The 27,059-nt window shown below is 34.4% G+C and overlaps 2 protein-coding genes across 2 annotated transcripts; one reads left to right on the top strand and one right to left on the bottom strand.

The window, feature by feature from the left end:
• Positions 1–307: 307 nt before the first annotated feature.
• On the bottom strand, positions 308–20,354 carry LOC128998361 (heterogeneous nuclear ribonucleoprotein A1, A2/B1 homolog). The gene is made up of 8 exons (XM_054424465.1): positions 20,204–20,354; positions 11,278–11,423; positions 10,475–10,595; positions 7,177–7,387; positions 4,651–4,845; positions 3,327–3,527; positions 2,907–3,000; positions 308–1,228 (listed from the first exon to the last, which is right to left on the bottom strand). The coding sequence occupies exons 1-7, from the start codon at positions 20,222–20,224 to the stop codon at positions 2,930–2,932; spliced, it is 966 nt and encodes a 321-aa protein (XP_054280440.1). The 5' UTR covers positions 20,225–20,354; the 3' UTR covers positions 308–1,228; positions 2,907–2,929.
• A 3,337-nt stretch (positions 20,355–23,691) lies between these two features.
• Positions 23,692–26,859, top strand: LOC128998674 (cytidine deaminase-like). Its single transcript, XM_054424906.1, has 2 exons — positions 23,692–23,913; positions 24,861–26,859. The coding sequence occupies exons 1-2, from the start codon at positions 23,865–23,867 to the stop codon at positions 25,259–25,261; spliced, it is 450 nt and encodes a 149-aa protein (XP_054280881.1). The 5' UTR covers positions 23,692–23,864; the 3' UTR covers positions 25,262–26,859.
• The last annotated feature ends 200 nt before the right edge of the window (positions 26,860–27,059 follow it).

The raw sequence follows: 27,059 nt of genomic DNA, 5'->3' as shown, positions 1-27,059 counted from the left end.
AAGAGTTTTTTTTTTATAAATAATCTTACCTTGAAGCTGTCATAACATTAAGAATACTAGGCTCCATAATATACAGATTTTGAACTGCGCAAATTAAAGCCTGGCAAAATATTTTTTATATGATCAACATTTTTTACTACTTCATGTTTATCTCGTATATAAAAAAAACCAAAAATAATGCTTTAGTAATTTCATTGTTGGAACTGTCTTATCTCTAATATAGAAAAATAAAATGAAGATTTTTAGTTATATCTAAATAATTTATTTGGTCCCTAAATACAATGTAAGGTGGAATAAAACTACTTAATAGTTACATGTAAATGTTTATATATTTTAATTTTGAACCTCACATTTGAAAATATCTATCACACCAATATGTCAGGAAATAATCGTACAAAACACTAAAGACGTTCGCTACCGACATCAAATGCGAACTATGAATGTAGAATAGATATGCCTATACCAAAATTGTCAACTGCCATCAACTTCAAATCATCCATGTAAACTCTATAAGTCTAGCACAAACACATTGGTAAACATACAGGGATGCTATATTTTTTCATATAGCCTATACCAAACTAAAAGTTCATTTAACTAAAATCTTGCATTACATTCATAAACGCAATAAATGATCCTTATCTCATGATGGTGCTCGGCTTATCTATTCTGATGCGAGTATCACGGATAATGCTGTTCATGACTATCAAGAAATATGTACATGGGTGGTAAACTAATCTAAAAGTACTTGATATCCCTAGCAGAAATCAGCGTGAGTACAAGACAGTCAATGGTAGAGGTGGAGATACAGCATCATGCACTCAGAGCTCCAAATACTGTTAGATAAACAAAGTATATTCTCTTGGCCAGTGAGTTAAAAATAGGTTTCAACATCGGTTGAAACACGGTAGCGAACGTGATAACCTACACATCTCCAGTTAGGCCTAATCTATAAATACTGCATCAAAACAACAGAGATCTTCAAAACTTCACATTGAACAAATTTAAAAAAATAAAGGTAAAATTATAACACAGCACATGTGTTATGAAATAGGGACTAGGGACTCCCGAATATAAGTTATTATATAAAAGATTAATTATATCGTTAAGACTGTACAAAGAGAGTTGAGTGGAGAGTTCCTAAATGCTGATGTTCCTAGACTGTCCAGGTCCTAGCTTGCCTGCCTTATCTGTCATCTGCCTAACTTCAACTTGGAACTTCTGGACACACCTAAATGTTGCAAGTAAAATACAAATGTTAATTATATCTCAACTGGTTGGCACTACATAACCTGCTATCAAGTGTTAAGTGACTATGAAATATTTCTACTTTGTGTAACTAAGTGTATAACCATTGGATGAAGCCGACCTAGTGCAAAAGTAAGCCTGCTCTTCCTATTAACACTTTGGTTGGCCTATTATTAAGTGAAAAAATAAATGGTGGTTAAGTGATAGCTAGTAGTAGGCCTAATAGTTAACTGTTTTCTCAATTGCTTTTAAAATATAGAACAATGAGCCTATCCCTCATACATAATTTATATTTCATTATAACAAACTCACTTGAATGTTATGAGATCCCATAGTTTAGTACCCAACAGAATTACATGTCTGGTTCCTTTGGGTCTTAGACTACTAGATAAATGTTTACCTGCACATTTGCTTGTATGAACTTAGTTTTCCCCATAAATTTGCTAAATATTTTTTTTATTGGGTACCTAAGAGATTTAGATGTGAAGTAGTTTGGAGGAGACATTTTTCAAGTAAAATATTTATTAGCCTATGTTAAATCTCAGAGGTGTTACAAAAAATTCTAATTCACAAAAAAATAGTTTAGTTAAGAATACAGAACTGTACGTGACTGAAAAGCTGACTGTTATTAATACTAGGCTAAACCGAAAACTAAATATAATAAAAATAAATATCTTTTTTACAGACCTATCCAGGCAGATTTTATGTTAATTCAATACTACTTTAATTTTATGGTTAATAAATTCATTTAATGGTTTTTATGGTACGTATTGCTTTATTTTTGTTGTTGTGAATCACAGAATGTTTAAACCTGAATACTCTTGAAATTTTGCGTTGATTTCCTGTAAATTAGTATTAATTATATTTTTAAAAACAACACTCGTGAGAATGTTTTCTGCTTCTTGACACTGTTACGAAATCTGACAACTCATTATTTTCTAATCCATCCGACGATATTTTACAAGCATCTTCGACTATTCACATATATTCAACTGAGAGCAATACACTGCAGACGCTCGACCCAAAAATTTACCTCAGAAATTCATTCAACTACAAAAGTAAAATAAGATGAGGAAAGCTTATACTGTGAAACCAACCACTATGAGTAGCAATCAATGATTTACTGAGAGGTAGTGGCAGATATTCAAAGCAAAACGTACCTTAAAAATGTGTAATCTCCAAGGTCTAAAAAAAGGATAAAACAAAAGGAAACCAAATAATAGAGAATACAAGGGTTTTCTTCAATTTATTTAGTTTTCTGTAAAAAGACCTGTTAAAGCTAAGAAATTTTAAAACTGTCTTACGATTATTACAATTTTACTTAATTATGATATGTAAAAATGCGTTTGAGGTTTTATTTGTTTAAATTTACTGATGTTATTATTATATCAAATCAGGGCAACAACTATTTTACTCCTGAAACAAATTTGTTGAGTGTTGATTGATCTGATCAGTAACCATAATGGATTGATGCTGTGTTTGTAGTTATTTACGTATAATTTATTTCTTTATTAAGGGATAGAGTTTAGGTAAGCTAGCTGAACCCTATCACTTGAAATCAGCGTTTTGGCTTTCCATTAAAATATTAACTGTCAAGTTACGTAAAAAAAAATGTTTATTATAAAATATTACTTATATGAAAATAAAATATTAAAACATACCTGCACTTAGGAAGAATGTGGATTTAATATCTCCTCTGGTTGAAGTTGCCACCACCTCCACTATATCCACCAGTGGCTCCTCCTCCATAACCGCCTGAAACAAAACATTGGCCGATGATGACAACTATGCAATAGTATAGTGACATTCAACAAGTGTATACTTAAACAATACCCTCAAATATTTCTCTGATAATTGTCGATTTTAGAATAATGAATTACTTCCCTCGATCATCAACCTAACCTAGAGGAAAACTTTTTCCTTGTCTAAGGGCTTATGGAGGCCTTAAAATATCTTATTAGTAGGGTATCTTTTTAATGAAACTAAATTGTTTACATAATAAATAAACTACTATTAAAATGGGTGTTAAGGGGGGATAAAATATTTAAATGAAGTTCTATCAAAATTTAACAATGACTTACCACCACCTCCACTGTAGGGAGTTGCTCTGGGGTTGGTGTTGGCATTGCCCCTTACAGGGCCTCCGCCGTAGCCTTGCTGGTAGTTGGAGCCGAAGCCATCATTGCCACCCCACTGGCCCCCACCCTGGTTGCCATAACCACCACCAGCATTCCAACCACCTCCACTCATCGGCTGAGACTGTTCCCATGGCCCAGAGTTGCCTGAATTTGAACATTTTTCATTAATGTTAGCCTATAACTTATAAGTGCAAGAACAAATCATTAATCCATTGTACTAACTCACTCCTATAATTAATGAGCAATTTTAGATTCACCAGCATTATCAGATAGTGATTTTAAATTTCAGCACAATATCTTATGATCCACACTTACAAGCAATTTTGGCCATAGTTACAGTCAAGCTGGTTCACTATAGCTGTTACAAAATTCGTAGACAGTGTGCAACTAACACTTACCCAAATTAACCAAACATTCTTACTCAAGATCTTTTAGCTAAATTACATCATAATATAACTAGATTACATTGATTGTGAATCAAATAATTTTGAAAAAAAATAAGTGTCTGAAAGCCTTGATCCTGGAATTGGACAGGTAAACCATTGGCGAGTTGCTTGACTGATGCCTTTTGATAGAAAGTATAGATTCTATCACTGATGTATAGGTTATCATATATATCTTAAACAATAGCAAGTGGGGAAAGTTAAATGTTGCTGAGTAGTAGGCTATACAAAGTTATTAATCTTTGACTTTGAGGGCCACAAAAGAACAAACCTAGGAATTAAGAGTCCTTGGATGCTAGCGGCCATCTTGGATAATTTCAAATAGCTTCTGAAGAGTTAATTATCATCCAAAATGGTTTTTCAAACACCAAAGTGGTTATAATGAAAATATCTAGTATACTGTTAGATTAGAAATGTTGTAAGTTATTTTAAATGTTGTTTGTTATTTTGAATGTATTTCTAAGGGAGTCTATGGAAGCTAACGGCCATCTTGGATTTGCCGCCATAAGAGCAATGTTAATTTTGTTATTTTCAAACAGCTGCTGAAGAGTTATTTACCACCTCAAAATATTTTTTCAAATGCCAAAGAGATTGTAATTTAAATATCTTGTATACTGTGAGATTAGAAATTAGCTTTGTATTTGTTTAATTGTTTTATGAGTTTCATTTTTTTATTGAATCCAACGGTTTATTAGTTAATATTTATCTAACAATTCATTAAATCGGTTCACTTAATATAAGTTTGATGAAAACAAATTTGGAAACATTGCCAATTTGTGACGACCCCACGACTTCAATCACAGAATAGAAAGGTCAATACTAACCACCCCAGCCACTGCCGCCTCCATAGTTGTTTCCGCCGTCCCAGTTGTTACCACCTCGGTTGTCCCAAGGTCCCTGGTTCCCTCCCCTCCCACCTCCTCCACCTTGTCTGTCTTGTGACATCTTGGCCATATCTGCCTTGCTCAGAGCTTTCTTCACATCAATGCGCTTTCCTTTCAATTGGTGTGATCCTTGCACTGAACAGAAAACTAAGATCAGAGATTCTACACCTGACTGAGTTACATACGCAACAAAAAGCTGTTAAAAAAAGTTTGGTACTAAAGTATGACTTGAATTTCATGCTGTAATGCCTACATAATTTCAAGCTTATTAGAGCTCATCTTCAACAGCATTCATATATTTAAAATGAATCACATCAAGCAAATTTTTTAAGTATTTCTAAACCCTTTAAATAATTACCTATACACAAAGTTCTACGGGTTTAAGGACCATAATGTCATCAAACAAAGTAACCTAATATCAAGTGTCGCATAGCATATTTAAAATAATATTGGACACAAAGTTTGACGAAAGATAGCAACCCAGTGCTTGTCCTTAAGATGTTTAATGCTCTGCCTCACCCAGTCAAGATCCATCCAATTGGGCAGTTTAAAACAAGAGTCTGGAATTGGATTTTTAAAAATAGACTTATTACTCTGTCAAAGAATATTTTTTGAAATGCTTCACCAACTTATAAGAGCTCCTTGCGGCTTTGGCCACAGAAAGTTTTTATTTTGTGAAATTAATTTCAATGTAAATAGTGTATTATGTACTGTATGCGGAAATGTAATTGACGCGATTATCCAAAGATGGGCTACAATCAAAGATTTGGTAATGGTAGTGGTAATTGTGACAGCTGGAAATAGACAGTCGCATGTCACGACGTGAAACACTTGTACAGTGCAGCACAGTTCTGTATTAAAGTACTACACCGCCACCCTATGGTGTGTTTGACTACCGAGGGTGTCGGACTAGTAAAAGTCGGATTATCAAGAGCCAACTTGATAAGTACTCATTATTTTATGTACTTGTACCCCTTTGTCTTGCAAGCATCTATATGTATAACAACAGGGTGGCAAAAAAGTCCCGTGACAAAAATAATTTTGAAAAAAAAAGAGTTAAAATAGGCTTACTTGGAACAAAACTACTGGTCATAAAAGCTTGGAATCAGAAGAGATTCTTAAATGTGAGCAAAGGTTGATATGCAAATATATTTAAGGTCCTTATGCTTATGAGTAGAATAGAACGCTGCAAACCCAAACTCATCTATTTAGCCTAATGGAAATTCTTCTCAAACAGAAATCCATCAACTTTTTAATAATATTGACTTATTTTGAACTGGAGACTGAAGGTAATTAAACTAGGGATGGTCAAGTCTCGAAATTTCGGGAAATTTTAAATCTTGTTACACGAGACGAGATTTCTTTCTGGCCGAGATTTTTATCGAGACGAGAATTAAAAAAAAATTAAAAACGCCTGCAGAAAGTTGATGCAATACCCGCAATACAGGAGCGTGTTGTAGTTGTGTTTCCTTTGCGAAGGCGTTCTTATTTAATTAATTCTTTAAATGTAAATATTACTTCAATTATTTTAATAATATTACTTTAATAACATTTGAGAAGTTTTGTTAAGTGTAAGCATTGTGAGTAATGTTTTATTACTATAAAAAGTCAAAACAAGTAATTATATTATAAAAATAATATTGCTTTTATTTTATGATTTATTTTATTTTAGGATAAGTAACTGATATCACTATGTTTCCTAATCGTAGGAATTTTTAATAAGTTAGGCGTGATTAATAAAAAAATGTTATGCTGATGTTTTTTAATAAAAGATTGTAAATATTCTTGCCCTATTATCATTATTTTTGTATTTAAACAGTCATCTAACAATGTTACAAAATCAGGTAAAAATTTTGAACGTGCATTTCCCGTTGTGTATGAGAAGGGAAATCCCGTCTCGAAATTTTATGAGAAATAAAAAATCTCGTCTCATCTCGAACTAAAACTCCAATCTCGTCCATCCCTAAATTAAACCATTATATTAGTTTTAATATTTATCCTTCCTGAAACTTTTTTGCTCCTTGCATACATGTGTAACAATTTGAACGAATAGTGTTTTTAGCCCCTGGGGACATCAAAAAGAAAAAAGTGAATCAATCCCTGGATGGCTTACTGATCCTACAGTAACAGTTTCTTCCCTATTGGGTAAGTTCGGTAATAAACCGATTGAACCCAGATTATTTTATTTAGGAAAAGAACATTTTGCAAAAATAGAGTTTTTAACTAGAACCTTAGATAACCTTTATCATTTTACACAGTAATTACTTCTTAAAACAGGTTTTAAAATGAAATGAAATAAAAAGAAACAGTAAGACTACTATAATTATTATAGTATTATAATATGAGTTGGTAATATATAATATTATATTATTAATATTTATATACCTAGTAGGCCTATATCTCAGTTATGTTTTAATTTTTAAGAGACATTAATTTAAACATAAACAGCAGATGTATAAGACTTACAGCAAACTTTGTCAACCGGGTCGTAATCATCAAATTCCACAAATCCAAACCCTCTCTTCTTTCCCGTTTCTTTTTCGGACACAATTGTGGCAGAAACTACACTTCCAAACTGACTGAAATACTCCTTCAGATCTTGTTCCTCGTGGTCTTCCTTCAGTCCTCCAACAAACAGTTTTTTGACAGTTGCTCCACTTTCAGGCCTTCCTATTTCCTGTGTTTGTGATAAATACATAATATAAGGATTAGGACCACCAACACTTAAAGAACTTTGCAGCAACTATATTAAAAAATCACAATATGTTTAGGCTAATGAATATTGCCCATCTATGCCATCCCATTCTAATTTATATGACTGACAATGTGTATATAAAACAATTCAAAATAAATCCTTCATCCTACCCAGGTGTTTGTCAGTATCCCATCTATCAACAAACATTCAAATTGTTACTGCTCCATTTGTAGGCCTAATGCATTTATCTAATTCAGGCAAAAAACTGTTGTAGAGAATTAGTAAGTATGTTAAGAGAAAATGTGTATAACTTATATGTAGTAAGAGAAGAGAACAAGTTTTTTTTACTGACTAAGATCCCCAGAAAATTTATTCCTGTGTTTTCCAGACAGTATCTCTACTGCAAAGCAACATAAATGAACAGACAAATATGGGTGTTTGATAACCAGTGTTAAAGATTTATGGGCATTATTATGCATATAAAATACACAATTTGGACAGTGAAAAATCTGAATCCTCTTTCCAGAAACAGGCATTTTTATTATTATTTTTTCCTTGACATTGCCATTAAAATCTCACTAACATAATGATATTTTCAATGGCGTTTTTAGAATGTTCACAAAATCTTTTAACATATCATGTATATTTTTTACAACCAGATCGTTTTAAAACCTAGTAATTTTTTTTACTTGAAGCAAAATTTTGTAAAAATGGCACCACAATCTTGGAAATAAATATTTTTTAATAGGGATGGACGGGATTGAATTTTTAGTTCGGGACGGGACGGGACGGGATTTTTATTTCCTTCCTGATTTTCGGGACGGGACGGGACGGGATTTTTTTCTGTGCATAAAAAGAAAGTACTGTATTGTAGTTACCAAAAAAGACATACGAAATCAATTTTTACCATTTGTGGCACTGATCTATAAAAACCAAAAAATGGGTAATTTACAGGTACCTATAGAAACTTGTGACTCGCGGGTCACGGGGTGATCGTCTGTATGACTCACGGTCACGGCGCGATCGTCGTCATGACTCGCAGTCACGGCGCGATCGTCGGTATGAATCGCGGTCACGGCGCGATCCTCGGTATGACTCCGCGGTCACGGGGTTATCGTCGGTATGACTCGCGGTCACGGCATGATCGTCGGTATGACTCGCGATCACGGCTCGATCGTCAGCTGAACTCCGCGGTCACGGCGCGATCGTCGTCATGACTCGCGGTCACGGTGCGATCGTCGGTATGACTCGCGGTCACGGGGTTATCGTCGGTATGACTCGCGGTCACGGCATGATCGTCGGTATGACTCGCGATCATGGCTTGATCGTCAGCATGAGTCCGCGGTCACGGCGCGATCGTCGGTATGACTCCGCGGTCACGTCGTGATCGTCGGTATGACTCGCCATCACGGCGCGATCGTCGGTATGACTCGCGGTCACGGCGTCATCGTCGGTATGACTCGTGGTCACAGCGCGATCGTCGGTATGACTCGCGGTCACGGTGCGATCGTCGGTCCAATAATCGCGGCCACGGGGCGATCGTCGTTATGACTCCGCGGTCACGGCGTAATCGTCGAATCGACTTCGTCTCTTGCGTTCGCGGACCTATCGCTCGCAATAACGGTGTTATCGGCACTCGCGAAGCGGAAAAATCGCCGACGATCGGACCAAATCCCGTCCCGAAAAATTCCCGAGTCAAATGTAATCCCGTCCCGATAATCGGGAATATTTTTTTCCCAAAAAATTCCCGAAATTTCGGGACCCGTCCATCCCTATTTTTTAAACATGGTTTTACAAACTGTTAAGTATTTTAAACAACTTCCTTACATCTTAAGCACAAAAATGATACAAAACTTGTGACATGTTATGCCTGCCTGAATTATAAACTTATACCTACTGTTTATCTGTTTCAAAAAATTTCCCAACGTATTTGAGCTTGGACCAAAGATTTTTCCAAACTCAGCTACACATACAATTATTAATTTATTTTAATTTTTTAATTTGATTCAAAACAGCCGTAAAACCAGTCAACTCATTCCAACCAGGGATTTTTTTCACACTCAAAATTTACTTGTTAATTAAACAAAATTACTTGTTCACACACAATCTGTAAGTTGACACATTTTAGTAAGCCAATATGTTTTGCGTTCCCCATGAACGTATGAATGATGATGATTGTCACTATAAAATCGAGTTTCATGTTATTACAAAAACCAGAGCTTATGTGTTTGATCAGTCGGTATTCGGAACTAGAAACACACTCAGAAGTAATGAGAACCTACACAGTAGGAAAACAAGATTAAAAGGCAGTAAGAAGGAGGATTAATGTTTCGGTTTGAGCTGGCAAACAATCTGACTCCTACTCCAAACAAAATGAATGTGATGGCGATTGTGACAAGAACCTTTTTAGTGTTCTTGTTATCAAGATTTTATGTATTTGAAAGGTGCAAAGAAAAAGTTTATAAATTTAAATTAATATTTTAATATTTTCTACTTAGGCCTATTATATATTATGCAGATTATGCAGAGGATAAATGGGGAATTTTCATTAAATAAAGAAGTTTAATAGCATTTTGATATTTTTGATCTCAGAATATAATAGACAAATATAGTAGGCTGTACAATATAAACAATATATAGACAAATGGCTCAGCAATCTTTTTTATTGCTGTTATCTCTCACTTTTGATTTTTGTTTAACATCAGATTGATAATGTTCAATCATCTTTCTAAAGATCTTTCTTCATGATTTAAGATCTTTCTGAAGTCAAGTATTTGGTAAAACTCTTGCAAAATTTCCTTTGACATTTTTTATGGATAAAATGTGTGTTCCTAGCAAGATGCAAAACAAAACTTGATAAATAACTTCTCCTTGACCTTGAACAGAAGACATGATTCTGGACGCTTGAAAACAAGCCATCAAATTCATTCAAATTTTAAGCTGATAATTAATCCACTGATATAAAACAGGTAACTTGAACCAACATTATAGATTACCTATTCTTTTGTTTTTGTACAAACCATTCACATTAATTTGTGTATTTTTAATTTTAAAAGTTGACAAACTTACAGTTCTGGGGACTGCTCTTTTGGGCTCAACAACTCTCCCATCAACTTTGTGGGGGCGAGCGTTTTGGGCCTCATCAACCATTGACGCTTGAGAGTAGGTTATAAATCCAAATCCTCGAGACCTAAAAAGTTAACAGTGATTACAGCTCAAATAAATGGCAGAAGGAAATATTCATACATATTATACATTAAGATTAGACTCTAGTTACATAAAAAAAAACAATATAAATTATATATGTAAATAAAGTATATAGAAAAACCTTGCCAATTTATCAACGAGATCAGGACATGTTCAGAACACAAGACAAGCGGGACACTTCATTGTAGAAAAAGTTCAAGCGAACGCTTAAACTCAATACTGTATAAAAAATACGGTAACTATAACATTCATAGCTTCATTATTTTTGTGAAGAATAGTCGTGATATGTTACAATTGTTTTTTGTTATTTTCAAATTATCCTCTTGTAAAGCATATTTTCCGGCTTCAATAAAAAATGTAGGCTCTAAAAAAGACAGACCTCTTGTCTTCTTAAAGCAACTGTGTTTTCTATTGATATTACTAAAATCACAAAGATTGAATATCCTAAAAAAATTTAGGTTTGCGTAAGATTCAATAATAGAAGACATGCTAAATGTTCAACAAATTTAAAAAAAGTAATACTTCTGCATTCTCAAAATGTAAAATTTACTTTCCAAAGGATAACCAAAGCATCCAATAACATTTTTAATCCTCTAAATAATGGTAATGTTGTAAATGATTCCTCTCCACAATCGTCCAGCCTAAGTAGTAAATTAATAACCAACCTTTTAGTTTTTGGGTCCTTCATAACCACTACATCAACAATTTCACCCCATTTTTCAAAGTGTGCCTTTAAGGAATCATCAGTCGTTCTATAATCCAAACCACCAATAAACAATTTACGAACATGTTCGGGCTCCTTCCCAGAGGCCTGAAACACAATAAAATGTTTAATATAAGAGAAACTAAATAAATAGTCTTAATTCCTGAAAATATATTTGATAAGCTTATTTTATCCTTAACCCTTCCTGGACGGGTGACGGATATATCCGCCTAAATCTTTGGCGATAAAGGACGGGTGGCGGATATATCCGCTTATGGTTTTTTTATGTTCCAGACGGGAAGCGGATATATCCGCCTTCTCTTCAGACTGACTGGCAGGTGCTTGAGCAGTAACCAGATTTTTCGCGATACCAAGGCGCCACTTTCCTGCTCTTTCCATGGCTGTGCTCTCTTCCACACTCCCCCCTCTCTCTCCCGCACCTCCCCCTCTTCCGCGCACCACGCACCTCTCCTACACTCCCCCCTCGGCATTTCGCGTGTGTTTTATTTATTGTTTACATATTGTTCCTTATTTATTGCCTAACGTTGTCATGGTCATATCTTCAAAGACGGGTGGCGGATATATCCGCTGCTTTTCTACTCATCCCCGGACGGGTAGGGGATATATCCGTATAGTTAAAAACGAGTAAAAAATTATTTTGACAGTATGAAGTGTTCCATGTGTTTATCTTAAGTATACTTGTATAACAAAATACAAATAAGGAAAATTAATTTTTATTTTTTCCTATAATTTTTTCTCATTCTATGTCACATATTTGCCCGTCCGGGAAGGGTTAAGTTAACCTGTACAAAACGGAAAAGTTTTTTTACTTCTTTAACGTAATAAAAAGCTTATAGGCTAATACTTGCGAAATTTGGAATTAAATATTTCAAACATCTGGCAGCTGGAAGGGTTAAAAACGCGATTGTACTAGGTCTAGAACGGAACAACGGGACAGTTACTTGACTTTTGGCACCCTACAAATTGCGAAATCACGATCTATCATTTGAAAACTATCTGGGCTCGGCAGTCGTCAAGATTTTCGTTACCGCCATATGGAATTTTGTTATTTTTTTGTTAGGCCTACTTTCGTGACTATAGGCCTACATAAAAAATAGCGACTAGCCTATTTCGTTACTTTTGTGACCGGTAGACACCCTGGTTATGTTAGGTTAGCTTAACAGTTTCATTTCTTAATCCATAGGCCTATATATATATATATTTTAGTATAAACAAGACCAGTTGTCAGTTTGTAACTTATGTGTTTGTTTGAAGATATTAAAACAGAAGGAATATGGATAGTACAGGAAAACAAAAATATTGATATACTGTATAAAAAAATTAGCCTATCGATAATAATTAATGTTCCCTTTAACAGGAAAGTTGGCTACCCTGTTGTTTGTTACAAACTCATGAATTTTGTCCGCTGGCCGAATATTAGTTCAAATCATGTACATTTTTGTTGCAGGGTTTGTGGCAAAATATAACTTGATTATTGCTGGATAAGTTAGTTATCAACACCTACGACAAAAGGTATGAAAATTTATCCCCAGTATTAGATCTTTCAGACTGTGTTAAATTTCATAACAGTTTTAATAGTTTTCTGGCTACTTTTTGTTGTTGTTACACAACATGTCGTTTGACATGTATATCTATATTATATGTATCTGTTTATTATTATTCTTAGTTTATGTAATTTTAACCAAATGGTCAATGGCAATAGGCCTAAATTTCTTATTCTTATTGATCCGTGAACGGTGGTCCGCACATGGGCCATTGCCAGATTTAGGTTTAATCTGACTTGGGACTTGTGCAATGGGCCAAGTAAATACCTCAGGCCTAAACAATATTGCAATAGGGGTTTTAGAAATGTATCCTCTAGAACTAAATTAAGTAAGTTAATGGTAGCCTGAAGTAAAATAGTAGCCTACTAAATTAATCGTAAGGTTATTTTTATTTATTTTTTTTTCTCACGTGTCTACGCCAGTGGCATTTTTCTAAATTATGTCAAACACTTTTAAGGGAAAGCGGTCCAAACCCATTAAAGTTTTGTGGATGTGCCGGGGATTGAACCCGTCCCTCCCGCACCGAAGTCTGAGACGCTAACCACTAGGCTAGCAACACACCCATTATTATTACGTTATTAAGTTACTTCCATATATACGTTAGGGTAATGTAAGTTAACCTAGGATAGCATATCAAAATAGGGTAGGCTTTAGTTATAAAGGGTAGGCAGGCTTACAACCTGAATTGCTATTAGCTTATATTTAATTTAACTGTACACCCGCGACATTAAATGTAGTCTTAGGGGCCTGAGTAACACTTTTTAACCCTCTTGAGTGTCAATCGTCGGAATTCCGACGACTTTATCTGGACCTGCAGACGCTACACAACTCGATCTGAATGAACTCCAGTTGTAGGCCTACTGAACTGGATTGAATTTTGTGTCTACGGAAAGAGCAGATTCTAAGCTTAAAATCAATGTCTAGTTTCAGATGTATTAACTCTTTGTTATGAAGCAAAGATCTGTTCAAAGTTTGGTTTCATCACCTTTGCTGTCTGCTGTTAGCTTTGATGTTTAGGTTATTGAAACTAACGATTTTAAGTTTAGAATCATTCCAAATTGTTCTTAAAACTATTAGGAGGTATTGATAAAAGTTAAATGGTGTATTTCGTCGAGTTTTTTTTTTAACAAAATATGACAAATATGAGTGATAAGTGGAGATGTCCGTCAGTCAATTTTTTTAGTATCCTTATGGGGTTAGGGTAAGAAACATAATGTCATGTTTAGGTTATCTCGTCATAAATATTTATTTTATTTTATTATTAGGCCTAGGCTACATGTAAGTTAGTCCTATATTTTCTTATTCCTTATTAAATTTTAACAAATTGTAGGCCTATAGGCTATCTTTAATTTTTAATTATTAGTGCCTAAATATACTTTACAGGTCTCGTAACCTTAAAAATAAGTTTGATTTGATTGTTTGGATTTGAACGTATATACTACACCTGCACCTACTGAACCTAACAGATAGGCTAGGTAGCAATTTTATGTTTTAGCCCATTTTATCTAGACTTTCATTAAATAAGACAGTTTAATATGCTGCATGTTGGTGATTTTAAAAATGTGTTAGAACGATTTGTGTAAATGTCTGCAAAACTGCCAAAAATGGCGTGAAATTTGAGCTTTTTTGATAGACACCTTGAGGGATAAAGAAAGCTTCCATTTCTTACAACACTGGATAACTTAACCCTAGCAGTGGCCAATGTTAGAAGTGGGGAATGGCCAACCCATTTTGGCGATTTTGCAGACCATTTTTTGAAAATTCGTAAAAATTCAACCGTACAAGTAAACCTAGCCAACCTCATATTCATTTTGTTCGGAAAGAACAGGAGAATCTAGAAATAGTAATATCATAATGATTTAGACAGTGTATTTTATCGGTAAAGTGAAAAAAATAAAAAAAATTGAATTTTTTTTTTTAAATTTCAAAAACGGCCTCTGCATTTTTTTTCTACGGATTTTTTTATGGGAAATTCATTATATACATTTTGTAGACAATTTAATTCCCTACATAGAAATATATAACATGTTAGGAAAATATTTTTTTTTATAAGTTTTTGGGGCGAAATATAATGACAAACGGAGAACCGAAAAAATTTAAAACCGTACAGTGTTAGTTTATGTTGTAAAAAGTTCTATAATATATGTGTATACTAATAATGATATATACATGTTTAAAAAGCTAATGAAGTAAGGAATCAAAAAAAGTCATAAAGTTTATGGTAAAAATAATTTTTTACCTATAAACATACGTATATAAAATAATGTTTTTATATTTTAGCGATTTCTCGAGAAAAAAATTCACAGTACTTAGTATACAACTTTTGTACCAAATTTGTTTACTTCAAACCAACATAATAATCTTGTAGTGTATTCAATTACCTACATAAAAATGTATAACATGTTAGAAATATTTTTTTTTTGTAGGTACGTAATAGGGACATAATAATACAATAACCGCAAATAAGTGTAAACTATAGCCTACAGTGTTTGCTTGTGTTGTGAAACATTATGTAGGCTGATGATATGTAGCCTACATATTTGTAAAGCTAATGAAGTAAGGAATCCAAAAAAGTCATAAAGTTAATGGTAAAAATAATTTTTTACCTATAAACATACGTATATAAAATAATGTTTTTATATTTTAGCGATTTCTCGAGAAAAAAATTCACAGTACTTAGTATACAACTTTTGTACCAAATTTGTTTACTTCAAACCAACATAATAATCTTGTAGTGTATTCAATTACCTACATAAAAATGTATAACATGTTAGACATATTTTTTTTTGTAGGTACGTAATAGGGACATAATAATACAATAACCGCAAAACCGCAAATAAGTGTAAACTATAGCCTACAGTGTTTGCTTGTGTTGTGAAACATTATGTAGGCTGATGATATGTAGCCTACATATTTGTAAAGCTAATGAAGTAAGGAATCCAAAAAAGTCATAAGTATGATGGTAAAAAGTTATTTTCACCTATGATTATGTATCAATTTGAGAACGCTTTGAATTTTTTGCGCATTTCGAGAAAATGGAGTGTACAGTATTTAGTAGCCTATATAATTTGTTTACCAAATTTTTTACACCCAAACCAATATAAACATGTTGTAGTGTATTCATTTACCTTTATAAAAATGTATAACACCTTGGGTAAATCATTATATAGCATATATAGCACCTCTGAATGTCAGAATCGTCATTTTTGAACATGATGCTAACAAAATACAGTAGTAGGCCTATTTAGTATAGGCTATAACTTTTTTACAAAATTTTTTACCCCCAAACCATTATAAACATGTTGTAGTGTATTCATTTACCTTTATAAAAATGTATAACACCTTGGGTATATCATTATATAGGTACAACAATGTCTGAATGTCAGAATCGTCATTTTAGGACATGATGCTAACAAAATACAACCTTTTATGAACACTATTTCACACAATTCAGTAATATTTATGCATGAAGATTACTGTTATACACACACACAACACTTCACTAACACTAACACTACGAACTAATAACATATTTAGTAATAAATCGCGGATAAAACTATTACCGGCAACAACACAAACAAACAATGGCAATACAAGACAGCTGACAGACCGTAGCAGTAATGACTCACTTGTCGTCTACATGCGAGCATACAGAAATAACCCTGAGTGCAGGGCTGCCACTCTCTGAATCTAAATTTCTTCCTCTTCAAAATGATATACTATATGACTAGTAATAATAACTTTCACTGTATATAATTCGTATTTTCCATACTGTCACCAGACGACTGTTGGCCATTTGTTAGAAATTTCGAAAACAGCTGTTTTCATAAAATCGTACCGATTGTGCAATCAATATTTAGTTATAAATATCACTACCACAATGAAGATAAAATCAATGGCTATCCAGTGGTACCACCCGCAACATCCCAAGACGAAAATTAAACGAGCAGGGTAATGCCAAACAAGACGTGTTTTGCCAGTTCCCAAGTGTCGGCTGCAAAAGTCGTACCGCGCCAAAATTTCATTTGATTTCTAATCGTCGTGACATTGTTATATACCTGCTACAGGGTTTGTTTATGTAATCAAATGAAAGTTCAGAATGTGATCTTTCGAATGGTATATATATTATTCTCATCTGAGTTGATTGTAAGTGTTTTTTTACCGTTAAAAAAATTTCGGCCCATACCGTCACCAGACGACATTGGCCATTCTAAGCATCAACGTCATACCGTCACCAGGCGACGGTTGGCCACTGCTAGGGTTAACTAAGTGTAGGCTACACCTTCACCCACACTAGGCCGAGGCAATAACTTAGGTTTATCTTACCTATTGGTGTGAACCTGGCTATAACTCATCAATAAGTAGTGTGCGCACAACAAACAACAAAATACAGCCGCGTACCATAATAACAATAATGTCACCAGAAAGAGGACACTTTAACGGACACAATAGTATCAAGGTCTTATACCTGGTGAAAAAGCTAGTGAACAAAAGAGGGGTAAAATCAGCAGTAAGTGGTGCACGCCTGATAAAATCTATTGCTGGCCGTTTTGCAGAAAAATACAGCCGCCTACCATAATACCAATAATGTCACCAGATAGAGGGCACTTCAACAGACACGACAGTATCAAGGTTAAATACCCGGCAAAAAAGTTTGTGAAACAAAAGGGGGTAAAGTCAGAAATAAGTATTGTGCGCGCCTGATGAAATCTATTGCTGGCCGTTTTGCAGAAAATACGGCCGCGTACCTTAATACCAGTAATGTCACCAGATATAGGACACTTTATCGGGCACGACAGTTTCAAGGTTATATACCTGGCGAAAAAGGTGGGGGGGGGGGTAAAATCAGCAATAAGTAGTGTGCGCGCCTGCTAAAATCTTTTGCTGGCCGTTTTGCAAAAAAATACGGCCGCGTACCTTAATAGCAATAATGTCACCATATAGACTATATAAGAGGACATTTTGACAGACATGACAGTATCAAGGTTATATACCGTAGCCTACCTTAATAGCAATAATGTCACCATATACACTATATAGAGGACATTTAGACAGACATGACAGTATCAAGGTTATAGCCTATACCCGGCAAAAAAGTTAGTGAAAAAAGGGGGGGTTAAAATTAGCATTAAGTAGTGTGTGCACCTTATATAATCTATTGCTGGCCGTTTTGCGGAAAAATACGGGTGCGTACCTTAATACCGGCACCAATAACGTCACCAGACAGAGGACACTTTAACGGACACGACATTATCAAGGTTACCGGTATATACCTGGCGAAAAATTTGTTGTGAAAAAAGAGGTGGAGATATCAGCGATAAGTAGTGTGCCACGCGCGCCTGCTAAAATCAATCAATACTTAGCTGTTTTGCGGAAAAAATTAGCCGCGTACCTTAATACCATTAATGTCACCAAATAGAGGACACTAATACGCACATGGCAGTATCAAGGTTATTATACCTGGCAAAAAAGTTAGTCACAAAAAAGGGGGTAAAATAACCAATAGCCTAAGTAGTGTGCACGCTTTATAAAATAAAGGGTGTCCCAGTAAGAACGCCGGATTTGAGGAGCGTCTTATCCTTATCTGTATTTCAATATAAATTCCCAAATTATCAGCAATGTTATCAGTATTAGGTCCCATTTGTAGTCATGAATCGCTACACGACGGAACAACGCGTGGTCATAGTTAAAGTGCACTACAAGCACGGAAGCTGCGCACTATTTACGGCCGGGACAATGCACCAAATGATCCATCTGTCCGAAGATTGATTTCTAAGTTCGAATAAATTGGCTCAGTTCTATTCCAAGGGTATTTAAAGTCGTTTGTTTTCGCCAATAATCCTCAACCAATCCAAGACTTGAAGGAGGAAATGATTCGTGCCATTAATGGAATTCAACAGGAAGTGTAAGAAAAAATGACGGAAAACTTTGTCAAGAGATGTCGGGCCTGTCAGTATTTGGCAGGTTGACACTTACAAGACATAATACTCAATTACTAATCGGAGATACTATGCTTTAAGATTCATGTTTCATATTGTAAATTTAGCATGAATATATATGGTTTGTTAACATTTCAAATCCGGCGTTCTTATTGGGACACCCTTTATATTGCGTAGGCCTACCGTAGGTTGTGGGTCAATGTCCCTCTACAGCATTGATTTTTCTAGTCAGCCACGGACTCGCCCGAGAGCAACTGAACATTGCCAAACATTTGTTGGTTACTGCCCCTTACAGTATTGATTTTTCTAGTCAGCTACAGATAAACCCAAGAGCAACCGAACACAGCCAAACATATCTAGGTAGGCCAATGTATCAGTCGGCTTGTGTGCCAAAGTCACCAGGATAGAAAAATCGATACTGATCCGGGGCATTGACCTCGCTTTAGATAGGTACGCAGCTGTATTTTTCCGCAGGTATATAACCTTGATACTGTCGTGTCCCTTAAAAGTGTCCACTATCTGGTGACATTATTGGTATTAAGTTACCGGTACCTACGCGGATGTATTTATCCTCAAAATGGCCAGCAATAGATTTTATTAAGCGCGCGCACTAGGCGCACTAGGGTACTTATTGCTGACTTTAGGCCTACCCCCCTTTTTTTCACTACCGTAACTTTTTTCCCGGGTATATAAACTTGGTACTGCCGTGTCCATTAAAGTGTCCTCTAGCCTATCTGGTGGCATTATTAGTAAGGTACGCGACCGTATTTTTTTGCAAAACAGCCAGCAATAGATTTTATAAGGCGCACGCACTAGCCTACTTATTGCCAGGTTCACACAAGTATCTTATCTTCAGGGTTCAGAAGCAAATCACTTGTGGTACCACAAACCTAACTTAACTTACTTGGCCTAGGACTACACAGTAATTTAAACTCAATACAACTAGGCCTAACTTATAGGCTACCGGTACCGTATAGGAAGCACACCAGGCTAACTGGGCCAAATTAAATTAATTAAGCCTACATTGTGGCATATCTGAGTCTGATATCAATTTCATGCAAAAACATGGCCTTTCATGTTAGCCCACAGGAGCTTTTACAAATGGGCTAATTAAGAAGATTTGAGTGTAATGCACATGCCTAGATTTACAGTGATGGGCAACAAAATCTACTAAATAGATTTGATTTTAAAAAAAGGAGTTTAAATTAACTTTGCCGGAAAGAAATTAAATTTTCAAAATAATGCCGAAGCCGGGATGCTTGTGCAAAACGTTTCAGTAAGGACAGTTTTAGTAGGCCTAGTTGACAACTAAACTACAGTTTTATTCCTGACTCTATATCAGTTGGCAGGTAACTAATGATAATATAGTGTTTAATTTACTTACGGGGAAGTCAGATTTCACCATTTTGTACTAGAATTGTTTATACTAGATGATATTTTTTAAATTTCAGACCTAATTTACGCAAACAAGATAAAGCCGAAACAATGGTGAAACGGGTTGAATTGAAAGAAATTTAATGGCGGACCGCGGACGGACCTCGGTCGGTCCTCGAATCAGTGTTGCCACCTCGTTGTTGCAATTTTACCCTAAAGGCGGGCTAAAATTAGCCTAAATTACCCTAAATCTACTTTGCGTTACCCTAAAAATTACCCTAAATGTTAATATTTGCGTTTAATGCTATAAAACATTGTTAAAATAATATAAATCTTACATAAGGTGGTTAATTAAACTAAATAAGGATCCAATATCAATCAATATACGTAAAATTATACTCGATTCTCAAAAAACCCGAAAAGAAGGAGAAAATGTCGATATTCAGCTCTATCGTATATACGAAAATATTGAATCAAGAATTATCGTATTTTCTTTAATATAGGCCTACACCAAAGCTTTAATCTATACTTAGCAGTAATTTTTTAACACAATTTGTAAACTAATTCTAGTTTAATTCAATTCAATCACATAATTAAAAATCAAGAAGTAATGAATAATATTTAATATTTTATTTTAACGTGTTATAGAATTGAATACAATCTAAAACAGATAATCCACAATAACTATTGATTAGATCGATTAACTTATTATGAAAAATTCATCATAACAATCAATTTTTAAACTGGTTGAATTGCATATGACGGTTTGGCCATAGATAATATGTAATGAACGTTTTTTGCCAAATGTTGATGTTCTTTTCATGTTTTTAGTTAAATTTCCATTGTTATGCTAACTTTTTGTTTTACCCTAAAATTACCCTAAGTCTACCATTACCCTAAACTTTACCCTAAGACTAGTAAATTACCCTAAAAAGGGTAATTACCCTAAAAGTGGCAACACTGCCTCGAACTGTTATAAGGGGGGTTGCAAAGAGACAAGGTGGAGGAGGCAAAGAGGAAGGAGCAGCGATCCCTAAATCACAGTGTACACATAAACAATATATTATATCACCTACCCGGTTGATATAATCAATCCCGATTTAACTCGCTTTAAAACATATAATGATAATTTCCCGTATTACCCCGCATGTATTTCCAGGTTCTTTTCAGGGTCAATGTTTTTCAGCATGATACACCATGCTTAAATAGCTCTAAATCTCACTTTTGTGTATTCATTGCTATTATCGTAGAATGAACCCAGCATTTATTCGATTCTATCATACTATTCTGGAATAATTGAATCTATTGAGGTTAGTTTTAAGACAAAATTATCAGTTTTAAAATAAAAACAGGTGTGTTTGAGCCAATGAACCCGTTTTATCCATGAATCCAGGATCCCATTAGAGATCCAACACACGGTTGAAAAATCCAGGTTTTGAGATAAGAATCCCACATTTCATTTATGTAAACTCTGGGAAGGATAAGGGCCAATAATAGCAACCAACATGAGTGAGTAGTGTAACCACTAACCAAAACAAAAGTCCAATTTAATTTTACCTTGCATGAATTTCGAAAGAAATCCTGTCCTTTTATATACCGAGCGATCCTTATCACGTGTCATGTTCAACTCTTTTAACCTTAATGCCGTCCACATTTTACGTCACGCATTTTTCGTCGTTTTTAACCCCCTCCCTCCCTTCTGTGACGATGCATAACGCAAGCCTAAAAAACCCCACTCAATAAACCCCACTGTCAGATCTTTTCTTAAACAAGGTTGTGGGGTACGAAATCTAACTTTCTCCTGAAGTAAAAAGAAACTGTAGTATTCCCAGTTTCAAGAACAATGAATAGTTAATCAGGTTTACCTTATGTTTGCCAGATTCTGCAGGAGCCTCATTAATCTACAGTCTTTATAAGAACCTGGCAAACATAAGATAAACCTTATTACAAAAAGTTGTTTAGAATTGGTTTTGAAGTAATTATCTTATTAGTATAATTATATACAAAGTTATCTTATTTACCATTGTGTTCAACTGAGGTTACCGAATCCATTCTTTCATGCCATATGTCCTCTATGACTGGAAGATCAGAGCTAGGAGTTGGTAAGACGTTTTGGAACTGTAATATGTTCCAGGCCAAAAATAAAGTGGGACCATAGTCGGCATTTTGACGGGAGCGAGTCAAGGTACCACCTACGACGAGTAACTACTACAACAAACCGATACAAAGAATAAGATGAAGTTGGCTAGTTGCACGGCCAAGTCGGCCACATTTACAACTGTAACTCCAGGTCACTGCCATCGAAGTGGCAACCTTGCAGAGTAGTGTTGTTACAGTTGTGTTGTTTGAAGTCAAATAATTGTATTTGTGTTTCTTCGAATACGATAGCTTGGTTACTGGGCTATGAAAATATTCACTCCAGTTCAAATGTGCAGAAATCGATTTTTAATTTATATTGTTTTAGTTTTCAATTCTATGTGTTTTATTTTTGAACTGTTGATGAATTTATATATTCATAAATTTAAATAAATAATACGCGTATTAATGAGCAGGTGTCACCTGTCTGCCATGCTATCTAATGGGACGTCTGGCGCTAAACAACACTACTTGCGACGTTGCCAACCAGGCCGCGGCCTGGAGTTAAAGGTGGCCGTGCTAATAGTCGGTGACAACACAATCTCTTAAGTGGGGCAAGGATGAGCAGAGAAAAGTTAAAATATTTGAAGAAAAAAATATTCGCAAGAAGTTAGTGTGTTGATTTTGAGGATAACTATCCTCTCTTTTGAAGGGGGGCAGTTGATTTTGCCAAATATTATTAGGATTCAAACTAAACTCGGATAGTCGATTTTCTTAATATTTTGTAATTCTTATCAACCTTGGACAACTGAGACGTCAGGAAATTGAAATGCACCCATAAAAACTTTAAATGTGTGAAAACACAATAAAAACTGTGTTCTATGTCTTCATTTATATTACATGTATATGAACGGCTAGTGGCACGGCCGCCTTTAACTCCAGGCCGCGTCCTTCGAAGTGGCAACGTCGCAAGTGGTGTTGTAACAGCTGTTTTGTTTGGAAGCAGCTATTTGTGTGTTTACGAAAGATTGGTTACTGGACTATATGGCAATATTGACTCCGCTTAAAATGTACATATAGATTTTCAATTCATATTTTTTTGGTTTTCAATTCTTTATGTTTTATTTTCAATATTTTAATAAATTTATGTTTATAAATTTAAATTTAAATCAATAAAGTGCGAATTAATGAGCTGATGTCACCTGTCTGCTATGTTATCTTATGGGACCTCTGTCACTCAACAACACCACTTGCAACGTTGCCAATTCTACCAGGCCGCGGCCTTAGTTAAAGGTGGCCGTGCTAGTGATATCACCAAAACGAAAAACAATTGGCAAACCTGTTTTACAATTGGCAGTACTGCTAATTGATAGCTTCTGCTAGTTCTTATCTAAATCTAGTCTAAATCAAATTTTAGTCTGCTATGTGCTATATGTCATGTAAACATGCACGGGAGTGGTGATTTTTAAATGAATCTTATTCGATAAATAGGATCTTTGATTTTGTATTAGCAAAACGTTTTCCTTATAGGAATCAACTTAAGTTGTTTAACACTAAGTAACTCAGGAGGAATTCGTTCTATTAAGTCTGATATAATGGCTGAAATTACGAACAGTGAAAAGGTTATAGAGTTCTCATCTCTAGGTTGGTTGGCACTCTAATTATTGTAAACATTCTTACGCCAAACATTAGAAATTAATACTGTATTTTTATCATTTTAATTGATTTATTAATTGATTTATATTATTACATTGAAATAAAAAAAGATACCTTTAACATCATAATAGTAGGCAGTCCTAGGCCTAACCTATTTGGAAAAATGCTTGATTTTTTTTTTTTAAGGAGTCTAAATTTTATTCGCCTGTTTAAATGAAATTAATAAGCTAAGACCAAAGTAATCTTTACAAAATAATATAGGCTAACTTAATTTTTGTCATATAGGCTAACTTAACTTAATAGCTCACAATTTCGAAGTAGAGTAATTTTATGAGGTTTAAATAGTCTTATTCAGCTGTTTAAAACAAAACAAATTATCTAAGTAATAAGTGATCTTTAAATAATAAAATAAGTTAATCAAGTTGTGTCTCACAATTAATAAGGAGGGGGTAGGCCTACACAATGCAGAACTGCAGTCCGAAGGAGATGAACAGGTAGTAAGGTTTCTAGTATTATTTCTAACATTTTTGATCAAACTATCCTGGTATAAGTTCAAACCATGTCACTTATTCAATGTGACATTTTGACTCGGGTGCAGATGACATCTTCAGGGCAGTAACGGGACCACTACTAAAGCAGCGCATGTGACATGGTTCGGCCGTGAAGACCATAATATTATTAAGTCCATGCAATCAATCACAGTACCTACTTGTAACATACGGTAGAGTCAATGACAGTAGTGTCTCCAAGACGTCCAAAAAATTATAAAAAATTTTGAATTATTTTAATTATTATAATTCAATCAAAAATATCCCTCTTCAAAAAGAAGAAATTTCCTGTTTAAAGTTTTTGTGATATTTTCAAATATAGGCCTAAAAAAACACTATGCTTAACAGTCTGCACAGAACGGGAAATAAACCACACTTTGCACTTAGGCTCAGAAGATCAAGAACTGGTGAAGGCGAGTGTGAAAGCTCGGGAGTTTGCTTACTGCCCGTACAGCCAGTTCAAGGTTGGGGCTGCTGTAAGGGTGCAGGAGGGAAGTATCTTTACGGGATGCAACATAGAGAACGCAGCCTATCCAGACAGCTTGTGTGCAGAGCGAACAGCTTTGGCTAAGGCCGTGAGTGAAGGCAACACAAACTTCTCCGCCGTGGCAGTTTCTGGCCTTTTGGAACCTGATCAAAAGTTTGTCTTCCCTTGCGGTTCTTGTAGACAATTCATCTCAGAATTTTCAAGGGACAGAGATGTTACGATTTATATAGTTAAGCCCGACCTAAAAAATGTATTGGTGACTTCAGTCAAGCAATTGTTGCCACATAGCTTTCATTTTTGAAAAAGAAATGAATTTTAAATTGCAAATTGATATGGTAGTAGTTAGAAAGTTCAGTAAGCTAAAAAGTAATTCTTTGAGTTACCTTCATAAAGCTAATGCTGGTAAGGTGGTTATTCAATTTGGATCTTAGGCGGGCATCTAGTTATTCAAATTCATGTATAGGACTAACTTAAGTTTATAATGTGATAATTATAATTTTATCCTTAATCAGAGGTGCTGGTAATATATTTATTCATTATTTAAATGGGTACCGGTGGCATATATTTAAAAACTACACTGCTATAAGATGCGTTTACAGCTCTGGAACGAGGTGTGTAGAGACAGACGAGGAAAAATTAGGTTCTGTTGTATGTTTCACCCTTTTACCTATTTATGCTGGGACAGTGGAGTGGGCTAAGCTCAACGAACATTTGTTTTAAAATAAAATTGAGTATTGTTGAATTGAGCCATTAACAGAGTGTAGGCCTACTAGTGCAAATTAACTAATTTCTATAAAATACGCCAGCATTTTAACAAAGCCAAATTGAAAGTACACACTATTTTAAGCTGTAAGCACATAGCATGTTTTATGACACACCAATTAATTATCACTGTAAAAAAACGATAGAAAAAATTATTTTTTTACTGTGGAACAATTTGTGAGTGGCTAAACTATAAACAATAGACAATTCCCCTGTATTTTTGGTTTCTTAAAGAAATGCAATTTGGTGTCCCTGCAGTCTTTTTTCATTTAAAAATTGTTAATCATTTATTATGAATGAGATTGTAAACAATAGACAAAACAGTTTATGAAAATGTATTTTAAATAGGCTAGCCTACTTATTTATAACTCTAAATTATCTAATTTAGGTAGGTAAATCGCTCTTTATGGCCTAGTCTAGATTTAAAGCAACAAATTTAATTTATTGTAAATTCACAGTTTTATTCACCAAACAACTGTTTCAAACATAAGTAAAAGGGTAGTATTGCATTTAATTCGTTTTGTCTCAGAAATAAGTTTTGAAATCTATTAAATTGTGCAATCTGCGACAGGTCCCCTCGTATTACTTATTTTAAGGATCATATGCAAAAAATCCTTTGTGAAATAGATAAATGAAAATCGTATCCACTTTAAAAAAGCTCTTCTTTCAAATTTTTTGCTTGACATACATTCTGTTAAACTTATTTTTAAGTGATATGACTAAGAAATGTTAACTACCTAGGCCTATTTACATTTCAATGATGTACTAGACTTTTCACGATGATGACAATGTAAAAGCAATTACTCCTGTAAGCTTAAGCCAATTGTGTTCAAACTTAAATATATTTTGATAAATATATTTTTTTAAACATATAAACAAAAATGAAAAAAAAATCTTTTGAAAAAAAAACTGTCTTTTAAAAATTAAATTGGTGCAGATCATCTAAGGCTGCACATGTGTGATATTTTTGCTTCTAGTCAGTTATTCTTTAATGGTTTATCAACAAATTGGATGAACAATGATTTGTAAATATTATTATTTATTACTGGACTCTAAATTCCATTCCACAATGAATGTTGTACTTGTATTTCAATTTGTTTGCAATCAATAAATAAAGAAGGAATATTTTTTATAAAACAGCTTTTTTCTTCAACCCCTTAAAATAGTTTAAAAGTTTTCTATGATTACTGTTTTTAGTTTGAGTTTGCCAATATTATGTTTCCTCGGTTACCGGCACTAAGTTTATGGAAGATATCTTTTCTAACATATATTTGCAATTATTATCAAGTTATGTTACTGTTATTTTAATTAAAATCATCTAAAACTATACAACTCAA

Source organism: Macrosteles quadrilineatus, unplaced genomic scaffold (genome assembly GCF_028750875.1).
Source record: "Macrosteles quadrilineatus isolate MER2022 unplaced genomic scaffold, UCM_ALF_1.0 Scaffold_7__1_contigs__length_78375512, whole genome shotgun sequence".
NCBI classification, from domain to species: Eukaryota; Metazoa; Arthropoda; class Insecta; order Hemiptera; family Cicadellidae; genus Macrosteles; species Macrosteles quadrilineatus.
Note: the sequence above shows the minus strand (reverse complement) of the source record. Positions and strands in the feature narration are given on the sequence as shown.